The sequence below is a fragment of the Peromyscus eremicus genome, chromosome 7, assembly GCF_949786415.1.
Source record: "Peromyscus eremicus chromosome 7, PerEre_H2_v1, whole genome shotgun sequence".
Taxonomy (NCBI): Eukaryota; Metazoa; Chordata; class Mammalia; order Rodentia; family Cricetidae; genus Peromyscus; species Peromyscus eremicus.
The window spans coordinates 82658744-82672903 of NC_081422.1; the positions used below are offsets into that span (position 1 = coordinate 82658744).

General features: G+C 38.9%; 1 protein-coding gene across 1 annotated transcript; it reads left to right on the top strand.

Annotated features, from left to right (window-relative positions):
* The first annotated feature begins 8969 nt into the window (after positions 1-8969).
* LOC131915657 (tripartite motif-containing protein 43-like) lies at positions 8970-13817 on the top strand. Its single transcript, XM_059269064.1, has 6 exons — positions 8970-9380; positions 10114-10209; positions 10763-10993; positions 12068-12090; positions 12491-12588; positions 13324-13817. The coding sequence occupies exons 1-6, from the start codon at positions 8970-8972 to the stop codon at positions 13815-13817; spliced, it is 1353 nt and encodes a 450-aa protein (XP_059125047.1).
* The last annotated feature ends 343 nt before the right edge of the window (positions 13818-14160 follow it).

A 14160-nucleotide genomic window follows, 5' to 3' on the forward strand; every position in this document is an offset into this window, starting at 1 on the left:
ACACCTGTCACAGCAGTATGGAGGCAGAGGCAGGTAGATTGCCTCTAGTTTGAAGCTGGTATGGTCTACAATGAGTTCCAGACCAGCCAGTAATTATATATAGTGAGACCTAGTCTTAAAGCAAAATGAAAATGAAGCCAGATCTTTATATTAAATTAAAAAGACCTTTTAAAGGTCTTTACAATGTGATTTTTAAGAAAAAAAAAAGACTAAGTTAATAGCGGATGATATTTCAGCGCCAGATGAATGAGTTGGGGGTTTGTTTTAATTACGTTTACTTACTTCTTTTGTGCATTTGTGCTCTTGAAAAGGCAGCAATGTGGAGGTCAAACAACACCCTCTACAAGGCAATCCTTGCCTTCCCCCTTGGGGGTCCTTAGTGTTGGAACTCAGGTTGTCAGGACTAGTAGCAAGTGACTTTACCTCATGGGTCATCTCGCCAGCAGGGATGTAGTAACTGATTGGAGAGTGGGGTGTCCTGAAAGAATTAAAACTGACTGATTGCAATAATTAAATAAAATATCCTCAGGGAAAAAAAGAAAATGTTTCAAGATTTAAAAAGATAGTTTTGTGTTGGTAATGCAAGTTAGGATAGAAAGTGAATTAGGTAAAAACACTGAACTCACTAAGACAGGATAGATAATGGAGTATTTTCTCTGAATTAGCCAAATGCAAATGGCCTGGACATTGTGAATATAATCCTTGCCTGCTAATTGTCCTTACTGCATATGCTTTAAATGTGCTAGAATTAAAACCTTCCTTTTTATCTAGACGAAAATGAGAAAATGTTGTGGGATGTTTTGATCACACTCTGACACTCCTGAAACTGACAAAGTTTATCCTGAGTCAGAGGGCGGAGCTAACTACTAGCTGACCAGAAATACCAGAGAAAAACATCAAATAGCAGAGTCAGAGATTAGACTTTGGAGAATCTAAGAAAACACTCATCAGTGAAAGGTAGGAACACACATGAGAGAATTCTCTTTGTAGACTATGTAATGTACAACTTTGAGCCCTAAGATATGGAACTTGGGATAAATTCGTGAAATGGCCAATGTGTGCTAGAAATGAGCTCCCCATCCATGAATACTGACTAACCTGGTAGATTCTGGTTTGGAGATTTTACTGATGTTCCCAGCACTGCTCCCTGTTCCAATTTGAAGACCAACTCAGGTTTAGGAATGCATTGCCCTGTTAATAAGTAATAATGTAGGACTTAGAAAAATTCTGCTAGTAAGATTCTTTGAAGAAAGAAAAGACCAGGTTTTAGGGTCTGTGCAATAAAAATGCAAATGTAAATCTTCCACTAGAGAGCATTGAACAATCATGTGATCCGAGGCCTAGATGCTTAACCCTATCTAGGCAGTGTTGATGCCTGCCTTTGATCCCAGCACTGGAGAAGCAAAGGCAGGTGGATCTCTGTGAGTTTATAGCCATCCTCATTTATAGAGGGAGTTCCAGGACAGGCAGGCCTATGAAGAGAAACCCTGACACAAAAAGAAACAAACAGAAGGAACCTTACTTCTAAAGAGCCTTAAGTGCTTGCTCCTGAGAATTGCCAAGTGACAACAGGTTGCTATAGGTTTCCAACATTTCATTGCTGTATTGCATCTTCTGAGAATCATTTGAGATTCTGCCACTCCTCCCAGGTCAAGTTCACAGTTGTAGGCAGAGTTTTCACATACTGGCAGCTGTTTCCAAATTACCATACAGAGGCTTATATTAATAGTAAATGCTTTGGCTGATAGCTCAGGCTTGTTATTAGTTAACTCTTACACTTAAATTAACCCATATTTCTTATCTATACTTTGCCACATGGCTCATGGCTAGTTACCTTATCTTCTGCATGACCTGTTTCCTTGGCAGCTGGCTGGTGTCTCCTGTGACTCCATTCTTCTTCTTCCCATCATTTTCAATTTGGCTTTCCCACCTAACTTTATCCTGTTCAGATATTGGCCAGTCAGCTTGTTTATTAAACCAATCATAGTGACATAATTACACAGTGTACAGAAGGATTAGTCCACAGCACAGAGTGGCATCCTCAAATGAGATATAAATTAGTTTTTAGCATTTCCTGGACAAAACTCTACTAGTTAAAGAGTAATAAACAGTCTGGTTCTGTTAATTCAAACTAATCAATTAGATGATCAAAGGTCACTCCCCTGGTTTGAACTAGGAATATAATACAGGAAGGCTGTGCCTTCTAGTCTCTGGCCACATTCCCATTTCAGGTAAGTTTTCTGTGATTGTGAATCATTTCTAAAGGGCATACCTTGATGTAAGAAAGAGCTCACTGGCTTGGGCTTGGTTATTTCCATACATGCAGCACGGATGTCAATTAAACATAATCATCTCCTTGACTTTGATCTGCAAAATGAAGACTTTGCCATCAGTTCCTGTCCTCTTTTCAGACCTCATTCTAAGCCACCGCAGAAGAGCAACTGACAAGAAATTTAAAACTAACCAATTATATTGGTTAATTTTCATCTTGTCCTTACAAAAACAACTGTGATGTTTTTTTCCCCTCAGTTTCAGAGGACATAATCCATCATGGTCACGGGAGGATGCATCATCAGGTCACATTGCATGTGTAACTGGGAAGCACTGAGAGATGAATGCTTGTGCTCATTTGATTTCAGTTTCACCCCTTTTTGCTCAGTCCTCTACACCAGCCCATGGCATGGTGCTGCCCTCACTGATGGAAGGTCTTCAGTTCAATTGCACAGACACAGCCCGTTGTTTTGTCTCCTCATAGATTCTAAACCCAATAACTGGAGAAGGAATGTTATTCATCACTCCAACACCCACAGTTTTCCAAGGATTTGAAGTGGTACATGGAGTGAGGGAATGGACACAGAAATTTCTAATACTGAATCTGGAGAAGAACTTTAACTGTGAAATGATGTCCCACTATTTCCATCCAGAGACTACACAACAAATCCCAAGTACTTTCTCCTATCCATATAATCTGTAGATATGACTGAGTTCTTCTTTTCCTTTGGTCCTCTAATTTCATTCCAAGACGTGACCACCTTAGGTCATGTGGGTTAAAGCCAGGCTTTCTTTCTATTGTTGAATTCAAGGCTGTCTGTGAGAGTGTGTCACAACCAATTAAATGAGAATCATTATCTAAGATGTTTTAATAGATAATAAATCAATTGAATCCAGATAAAATAGGAAGACAGTCAGACTTTCTTGATTGTAAACCTGGGGGTAGTAGGTATGACCATTTCAATACTTTTAGTTTTCCTGTCAAGAAGGTGTTCTAACTTTTTTTTTTTTATAAAAATCTAGTGGATGATATGGATGGTAAGTAGAGAAAATGATTGTGTTGAGGCTGAATTCTTCTTCTTACTTGGGCAGCTAACATAGAGCATGCACTCCCATTAAGTCCTAGATATAGACTAACCAATATTGATTCTAATATTAAGACAACTGTAGGTCTGCAGTGTGTATGATGGAGCCCTAATGCTACTTGGAAGATATTTTCTAGTGGCAACTCTGTGAGTCAGAAAGCAGAAGACAAAGTTATTTGGGAGGAGGTGGTATATTTCAGGTTATCCTCAGGAGGAGTTCCTCAGAAGGCAGGATAAGTCTTTGTGCTGAACCTTTCTCTCAGTCAAGTGGATGAACAGGGACTTCTGGCAAGGAGGAGGACTACATGGCTAAGAAGTCAATAGCACAGTCTATCTTTTTGATTCTCAAAGGATGCTGACAATCTGGGGTTTTTACATTCTCTTGTGAGTTGAGCAAACTGAGTTATGGAAAGGAAATGCCTATTTCCTAGTGAACAGGAATAGCGATATAGATACACATGAATATGGTAACACATAAGCACACATGCACAGACACATTGAAACACAGGGTGTGAAGATAGATGTAATGGAGAGCAAGTGACAGATAGAAATGACAGAACCATTAGACCTTCTCATAGGGATGTCTTCTGAAGAATTGAAAGACAGGTAACATCAGCTTTGCCTACCATGAACTTCACTTCCTTCCTAACATCTCCAGAATCAAGGAGAAATAGCCAGAACTTGAGGCTGTGCCATATGCCAGGGTACATCCTGCTACCTTGACTGCATATGGGCAACATCAGTGGGTCCAGCCCCAGAATAATTTCAGCAGCTGTGTGCATAGGTCTGCACAAATTAGACGCTGAGTCATAACTCTAGTATCCATGTGGAGGGCACATTTTTTGATATTTTGATATTTGGCTGCTTAGGTTTGTAACTTATCCAGCATCACCCAGGAGGAGGTTTAGCCCAGTTTTGCAAGGCCTGATGAACTACAGGCTCCTGTAGAGTCAGATGCTGCTGTTATGGCAACTTGTCCCTTTCATGTAGCCCTTTTCTTATGGAAGCTCAGCTTAGGACTGTAGGAGGGCCCCAAAGACCACAAGAACCCTCAACGGCTTCACTGATCTAGGAGCTCACACCATTATCCACACCTGTTCAGGCAGAAGGTAAAGCAGGGTGTATTCTCTCCACGTAGGAAATCCTCACAAGATTGACAAACCCTGCTCCCTCATTCAGAATTTAATGGGTAAGTTATAAGTCATTTTAATGTCTTTTGCATCATCATTTTGTACATACCTTGGATCTATCTTAACATACTCATTATGGTTTTTATGTTTTCTAAATTCTAAACACAACTCAATCTAAAAACTGATATACACATAAATAATATTAAAATGCTTTTCCCTCCAGCCCTCCTTAATAGTTAGACCTATCATGATCACTCAAACATTAATTTATCACTGATTTGGTTTACTACAAAAATAAACAAAACATTAGATTTTAAATGTAGTAAAAGAAAAGAAAAAAGCCTAGTAGTACTTATTTACAAGAACTTAGGAAAGAAGCACTAAGTCACACACTCACAGAATATCATAACTGGGGAAAACGAAAAAATCAACAGATCATGGGGATCCCAACCCCCATGATACATCTGTATCCTAGCTTCTGCATCAGTGGTTCCAGAAACATTGTGGAAGAGGGGTCAGAAAGATGGTAAGAGTCAGAATACCAGGAAGTGTGCTGTGAAACAGTCTCTCCTAGAAATGGCTGCATAAATCAGAACAAAACAATGAATATGTGGATGTGGAAGTAGAAATTTTTTTTCTTTATTAAGAAATTTTCTACTCACTCCTCATGCTATCCACAGACCCCACTCCTCCCTCTTCTCACCCTCCAAGCCCTCTTTCCCAAGCCACCCCGCATCCCCACATCCTCCAAATCGAGGTCTCCCATGGGGAGTCAGCAGAGCCCAGCACACTGAGCCTAGGCAGGTCCAAGCCCCTTCCCACTGCACCAATGCTGTGCAAAGTGTCTTACCACAGGGAAGTGGGAAATTTTTGAAGAGACTCACACCTAGAATTAGCCTCTATCAGGGATGAGCTCACTCACTGTTCACACAATACAGAGTGATCAGCCCTGATGATGACTATTCTTGGTTGTGACTACATGTAGAATTAACTGAAACTCAAGAAGCTGTGATTATTCTTGTGGGAGATTTTTCTTGATTGAATCATTTGAAGTGGACAGTTCTACCTTAATCTGGATCTTTTGGGGTGTGAGATCTACCTTAATTTTTGGCCACACCTTCTGGTGCCAGCCTAGAAAAAGGAAGTGTAAAAAAGAATAGAGGGAGAAAATGATGTAATTTTACTTCAACTAACAACATAGTAGAAATAAAAGTTAAAAACTCGGCATCCAGGTGCAAAGCGATCAACAGTACCTGACTGAGATATTGCAGGTTCCTCCTGGTGGCGGTGGTGGCACACGCCTTTAATCCCAGCTTTTCAGAGGCAGAGACAGGCAGATCTCTGGGAGTTCAGGGCCAACCCGATCTAAAGAGCTCATTCCAGGAAAGCCAAGGCCACACAGAGAGAAATCCAGTTTCTGAAAAAATGTGTTTTGGGTTCTGACTCGTTTCATATCTGAATTTTCATACAGTTCTCTGACTGGTTCATTTGAACTCTAGATAGCTGGAGAGCTAGGAATCTTTGAACTCTAATGTCACTATACACGCTTGGAACTAAAATAGAATGATGTATATGGAATGGATTTTTTGTTTTGTTAAAGAACAGAGAGTTGAGTGTGTAGGGAAAGAGGATGGATCTGGAAGGAGTTGCCGTTGAGGTGAATATGATCAAAAGAAGTTGTACAAAATTCTCAAAGAACTATTAACAATTTTTAATGTTGATATTTTTCAAAATCAGAGATTGATGACATCATTTGTTAAATTATTAACAGCAAAGAATAAACACACTGCAAAATATTTAGATACAGTAAAATATTGTGGGAAATTTACTTCCTTTTTTTTTTTTTTAGAAAAGTTCTCACTGTATATCCTAGGCAGACCTTGAACTAAAACTCTTCCTGCTTCAGCAGCCCATTCTCTAGGACACTAGGATTAAAGGTGTGAGCTACCACCACACCCAGTTAAGCAGTGAATCAGGAAATCTTGTTGTGGAGAATTGCTTGTGAAGATTGACCACAGATTTAATTCAATCTTCCATCCATTCAGAATACTGCATTTTACAAGAGCTCACCTATTGGAAGCATTATTAAAAGCAATATAGGAGGAAGTGGGCATAGTCTTTAGAGAGTATATAAGGACATTCTAGGGGCCAGCCAGGTTCATTCTTCTCCACACCAGAGTGAGTCTCCATATCTTCTGGCTCCTAGACTGCTAGATCTATCCACTCCACACATTGAGGTTCATACCCCACAGCTGAGCTAATATTGTTGTGTCTCCAGTAAATGCTGCTGAGGCCAGAGACAATTCCTTGGGTGAGTGTGCAATTTACAGGTGAGAAGTTTTTGATATTTCCTAGTATTAATTCATTACCAAACTAAGGTTTCTGCTTAACAATGACAGTTTGCAATTTTTCAAGAAAGATTATGCTCACATTTGGTCATCGGTCTTTGTAAAACTACTATATGTAACAGTCATAGCTAATTTTAGTTTATCCATAAGCAGTCTTTTGTGGCTCTGATGTCTTATGTTCAGAGGCACTTACATGGTACTATTCAATTTTGATCATTCTTTAAACTCTAAAAACATTTTTAGAGAATTTCTGTATGTACCTCACAGATGCAAGAGCAACACCTATAAATTAAGTGAAATATACATTAAATAAAAATTAAATGCTTTGACTGGATTGCAAATTACTAGTTTTTAAAGATACATTCTATAAATATTATATATAAAAGTAGAAAATCGCCAGGCGGTGGTAGCACATGCCTTTAATCACAGCACTCCAAAGGCAGAGCCAGACAGATCTCTGTGAATTCAAGGCCAACCTGGGCTACAGAGTGAGCTCCAGGAAAGGCTCCAAAGTTACACAGAGAAATCCTGTCTCAAAAAACAACAAACAAACAACAACAAAAAAAACCCACAAAAAAACACAACAAAAAAAGAAAATTCAAGATAAAACAAAAGAAAATTTTTATTATTTTTCTATTGTAAACTATAGGAAGATAATACAGTGTGAAATAATGCCTGATAGTAGTTTACCATTTTGGTAGAACTGGCTATTACTGCTATTTATTGATTTACTAGGTTGGAAATATACATGTGATTAAATTACAGAAAACTAATCATACTATTCTATTCAGGAAAGTAGATTCTGGTTAAAATCTGGTGCAATTTTTCAATTCTGTGTGCAATTTTCATTATTTCTGTGTTCTTATAAATAATTTTGGAATGAAGTACCTAACATACAGAAAAAAATACCAAATGAGGGCCATCCAGTAAGTTAAGGAAGGCAGCACTGGAGTCTCCATCTCTTTTCTAATCTAATCTTGACAATGAGAATTTGTATTATTTTGATGTACACAGGGCCACCAGCTAAAGCCATTGACTCCATTTGCTTCAAACCCCGGAGGCTTAAGTTATATGGAGGATATTTACATCAATCAAACCAAGATTCTTTAGATATTCAAAGAGAAGGGCAATAGGCACCTGTTGATTAGATCTCCAAGTCTCCAGTAGTCATTAGAGCCTCATTTATGCTTCAAGGATTCATCCCTTAAACTCAACCCAGGAATTCTATCTTTGTTTAACAAACCAGGGAGTACCCTAGTATTCAACTCGATGGGATTTGGGAAAGACTTGGAAACTTCTGGGAATGTCTGTGATGGATTATCTGTGGAAGGTTCACTACAGTTGGTAAGATCCACACTAAATGCTCATTAGATCACTTGACCATTCCATGATTTGAGGTCTCAAACTGAAGAAAAAAGGAAACAGGAGCTGAGCAGCAAGTGCTTCTTGCTTTCTGCTTGCTGATTTTGGATACAATGAGACCAGCTACCTCAAACTCCTGCCACCATTTCTTCCCCACAGTGATGGACAGACATATCCTTGAATTATGAGCCTACATAATTCTTATTCTTGTTAGGTATTTTCAGCAGAAAGAACATAAGTAAATATTGTTGCCTTCAAGTGTCAAGGGGCGGGACAGTGGGATGTGAACCACTAAGATACTAACATCAGAAATCAAGCAAAGCATTTACTAGAGACCATGTGAAGTAGGGAGTGTTTTCTTGATAGACAACAAAAGGAGTTGTTTAGATGTACAGTTGTTTCACTACTATGTCTGTAGTGAAATACCAACATGTGGACTTGAAGGATTTTGATCAATCTATTGTATATTTTTTTCCTAAGAACTGAGTGAGCATGTTTCTGACCTTGAACCAAGGTACTAATTGATTTGGAGTTTCCAAGAAATATGCATATGGTAGGGCAGAGAAGAACATCAAATCAGTCTGTATTTCTGTCAGGACAAGTTGTCAGGAAGACTAGCAACCAAAATCCTAGGCTAGTTTTATTTGATCATCAAAAAATGAAGTCTGTCTTGCCATACACAGAATTAAATCATAACTTGCATCAGTTTTTGTGAAGTTTCTGTCTTCCCTGGGGTTCAATGATAGTAATTCTGCTTTTCTTCCCTCAGAGAAATGGAAACAAACATCTCACAAGCCTTCCAGAAAGAACTCACCTGCTTCATCTGCCTGAGCTGCCTTATAGAGCCAGTCACTGTAAGCTGTGGCCACAGCTTCTGTCGAGCCTGCCTCCACCTTTCCTGGGAAGACATCCAACCTCCTGTCCCATGCCCTATGTGCAGGAAACCATCTCAGAAGAAGGGCTTGAGAACTAACATTGTTCTGAAGAAGCTGGTGTCCATTGTCAGACAAACCAGCCTCATGAAGGACCTGAGCTCTGAGGAGCATAAGTGTATGACACACAAAGAGACAAAGAAGATCTTCTGTGCTGAGAACAGGATCTTCCTCTGTCAACCCTGCTCTAACTCCCATGAGCACAGAGGACACAGACACTGTCCCATTGAAGCAGCTGCTGAGAGTCAAATGGTAAGTGATGCTGCTGAGAGAACTTCAAAGCTGGAGATAGGTAGGCTTAGCAAACCCCAGGAAGATGCTGGTCCTCATTATGACAAAGGCACTGTTGTCAGAATGGTGGCACTTTATTATCATCTAATTAAGAAAAGTTGACTATAAGTATAAGCATCCCTTGGGAGACCCATGAGTGTAAAGATCATTTGTATTTTATGATACATTATGCCCACGTCACTGGAAACTGCAATACTAAATTCCTATCATTTTTTTGGGGGGGGGTTTCAAGACAGGGTTTCTCTGTGTAGCTTTGTGCCTTTCCTGGGACCCACTTGGTAGCCCAGGCTGGCCTCTAACTCACAGAGATCCGCCTGGCTCTGCCTCCCGAGTGCTGGGATTAAAGGCGTGCGCCACCACCAGCCGGCCTAAATTCCTATCTTTTAAAAGTGTCTATGTCTGGAGACTAAATTAGAAAATGTATATTGGACTCAGCTAGAGAGAAGCATCTGGGATTCCCAGTCTTAGGCAAATTATCCAGACATTAGCCATAATTATTAATCACTATACCTGAACAAAGGGGTATGCTGTATTTTCTATTTCTGTGTTCTGAAATGTAAAAGTCATAGTTACCAAAAGTAAAAAAAAAGAAAGAGCAATGTGATCCTTTTACTCTCACTAAAGCAGTTGTATTTATTGCCTAAGAGTCTGTCCATCAGTACTATTAATGAAAAGTTGATATTTATTGTTACAGGAACAACTTCTAAAGCAAATGGCATCTTTATGGGAAAAGATCCTAGAAAATCAAGAGAATTTAAAGGCAGAGAACAGAATGACAACTCTGTGGATGGTGAGTATGAGATTCATGCCCAAAATCTGGTCGAGGCAAGTATTTTTCAAATTCATCATTCAAGATTTGAGTATAAGACATGGGATATAATACTAGGAAAAGGTGTCTTGCTGGCCTCTAATTCTGAGTATTAGTATAACTGTACATGGAAAGAATGGTCTGGCTGTGGCAGAAAAGCCTGAAACTAATGAGTGAATTGATGACAGTTCAGCACACTGCATTAGACTCAATGACTACACCATGAATTCTAATTACTACATGCAGAGTTTCATATATTTGTGAACATATGAATTATCAATCAATACCCTTTTTTCAGGCAGTTCTGCACCTCTAATATAGGTGAAAATGCTTAGGATCTGTTTGCCTGTATAATTAATGAAGAAGAAATAAATGAAACCAAGGAATTTACATTTTTTTGAAATGTGGAGACAGTCAATCAGAGTCTATGTAGCAGAGTTCTAGAAGTCATTTGTGAAATTTAAGCATAGGAGTATGGAATGAAAGAGGATAAAATGCTTTGCAAAAATGATTGAGAATGTTCCTTTTTCTTCAGGACTACTTGACTCTCCGGGAAGAAATGATCAGGACAGAGTATAGAAAGCTACATCCACTCTTCTGTGAAGAGGAAGAGAAACATATTGAGTCTATGAGAAATGAAGGCCAACGTGTTTTAGAGAAACTCAGGACAAGTGAAGCCATGATGATCCAAAAGAGCAAAGAACTAAGAGAAACATATCAGGAGCTGATGGCAATGTCCCAGGAGCCATATGTGGTCCTGCTGCAGGTGAGCATGGAGGAGTGCAGGAAAAGGCTTTTTTGTTCTAGGCCCACTTGGTGTTTGTTATTCTAAGACAGCTTTCAGTATTCCCTGCATTTATGTTAGGGGGATTCATTTCAGCAATAATCTGGAGAAACTAAATTCTGCAATAATCTTGAAAGAACAAGCTTTTTGAAATTGTTGTAGTAAATTCCCCAAAGAATACATACTAAATTTTTGCTTTTGTACCTTGCTTCTCTGAAAGCCCAAATTCAATATTTTTACTTCTACTTGAATATTATACACAATTGTAAAGAAAGCTATTACTTAATTTCTTCTGTTTTAAAGTTGTGTGTAGCTAGAGTTTTCCTGCCTGGCCCACAGTCAGGACAAATCTCTATCACCCGCCAGTCCCACAGCCACTCAGACCCAACCAAGTAAACACAGAGACTTATATTGCTTACAAACTGTATGGCCTTGGCAGGCTTCTTGCTAACTGTTCTTACAGCTTAAATTAATCCATTTCCATTCATCTATACCTTGCCTCGTGGCTCGTGGCTTACCGCCATCTTCACATCCTGGCAGTGTCTCTCTGACTCAGCCTTCCACTTCCCAGCTTTATTCTCCTCCTTGTCCTGCCTACACTTCCTGCCTAGCCAATGGACAATCAGTGTTTTATTTATTGACTAATTAGCAACACATTTGCCATACAGAACATCCCACAGCAGTTGTGTTTTTCAGAGTTCTTTAGGAGATTGGTATTTTGAGGAAGAATCCTACTTGGTGATGCATGATAGCCTCCCACTCACAGTAATTCTCAGGCCTCTAACCATGCAAGCTCAGGGAAAGTTACCTTTGCAGACAGGTGGGGGTTCAAAAGCAATGCACAATCAACACCTATGTCCTTCTCAAATTTTACTTTCATCTGATTTCATCAAGAATTCAAATTCTGTCAATCTGATTCATTGGCGTTATCCTGAGACATAAATATAATTTACCAGGATAGATAGGTGTGATGGTGACTCACATTTATGAGAACTTTATAAACAAATATTGTATGCCATTTCTTCAGAAATCTGAGTTTTTCTTTTTTGTTTGCAGGTTTTGGATGACATAATCAGAAGGTGAGTTTAGCCATCAGTGCAAACCAGGATACCCTGAAATATGCTATAAAATAGACCAATCTGCCTTAGCAATGTGCAGATAACTTTCACATAGAAAATACTCAATTTTTTGTGTATGATGTGTTTGGGATTTTTTAATTTGATTTGTTATATTTATGTGTGTTTGAGTGTGCATCCACCTGTGCCATTGCACATATGTGCAGGTCAGAGGACAACTTTCAGGAGACAGTGTTCTTCTTCCATCAAGGGTTCCAAGGATTGAACTCAAGTTGTCAGGCTTGTGTAATTAGGGATTTATTTATTCCCTGAGCCATTTGGCTGTACTTGGAGTGAGGTTTTTTCTAATCACTCTGATGATATCTTTAGCACCAGGTAGATCAATATTTTCTTCTCCTTGCAGGAATGAGTCATTGGAGCTGAGCATGCCCCAGGCTGTGAAACTAGAACTCAATGCCCTACCCATCACTGGACTGATTGAAAATTATAAGCACTTCCAAGGTGAGTGTCTCCACTGATAAAATGACCAGAGGTCCCTCTCAATAATGTGATAACCTTTGCAATTATTAAAATATTTTAACTTTACAGAAACATGACTAGGTAAGTCACATTCTAATCCTATTTAATCACATGGTCATCTTACAAATAAACAAACATAAATGAATACCAATATCATGTTGTATGATATAGTGGCTGAAAGAGAGCATCAATTGTTCCTTGAGACATAAAGGATGGTTAAGTAACTCAGGACAGCCTAATTCAATTTTAGTGTACTCAGTAATGGAGATATTTGATTATTTTCCTGTAAACTCTTTAGCAATTAATTTTTTTCTTTGTTTTTGTTTTGTTTTGGTTTGGTTTTTTTTTTGAGACCAGGTTTCTCTGTATAGCTTTTCGCCTTTCCTGGAACTCACTCTGTAGCCCAGGCTGGCCTCAAACTCACAGAGATCTGTCTGGTTTTGCCCCTTGAGTGCTGGGATTAAAGGCGTGCACCACCACCGCTCAGCAGCAATTAATTTCTTATTCTGGATTTAACTCCATAGATTAAAAAAGGCTCCCTCCTCTACAGCATCTAACATTCTGTTTCTTGTGGAAATCCTTTATTTTGATGTATTTGAGCAATACTTAACCTCAAGTCTTAGCCTTCTCTTTTTAAATCCAAGAAGACTCTATGGAACTTTCTCAACTGAGAAATATAAACAGTCAGTTTAACTAAAATATTGACTCTTCCAACAGTGCACATCTTCTTTGAAAATATAATTGTACTCTATTACAAGATGAACCTATTTAATGTTATGAGAAGATTCATCTTCAGACCTCACCATAAGGATACATCTGTGAATTCTGCTGGATCCTGCTTGGCTTCCTGGGGATCACAGAGCTTCATCTCAGGGAAATATTACTGGGAGCTGGAATTGAAGGACTCTTGGGATTGGGCTGTGGGGGTCTGTAAGGATTCCTGGTTAAGGAGTAGAAACCAAATGAATGAATGTGAAGGTGCCTTTCTTCTTGTGTGTGTGAAGGAGGATAATCAATACAGTCTCCTCACCACATGCCCAGTTTTCCAACACTACATAGAGAAGCCACTGGGCCGAGTTGGTGTATTCCTTGATTGTGAGGATGGATGTTTAAGTTTCATGAATGTTGCCAAGAGTTCCCTCATATACAGGTATCCTCCTGACACCTTCAATTATCCTGTCAAGCCTTACTTCTCCAGGGGCCAAACATGAGCATATGAAGCTGTAATCCAGTACTTTAGTGTTTTTAAAGTATTTCCTGATGTAATGTTACCCCATTTATTGCTATTAAATATTAAAATGCTGTTAAATGAAAAAGATGGTAGACTATGTTTCCTTTTCATCAATGGTTCACATATTCCCCAAAGAGCACTTCATTTCAATGTAGTTTTTCTTTGTTTATTTATTTTTGCATATTTGCTAGAAGTACTCATTTAGTAATTAGACTTAGAGTATGAAACAGAGAAGAGACTAGTCTTAGGAACTAAGGGTCTAGTTTAGAGTTAGAAAGCTCTTTTTAAGTATCCTCAGGGCCCTCAGTTGGATCTAGAACCAT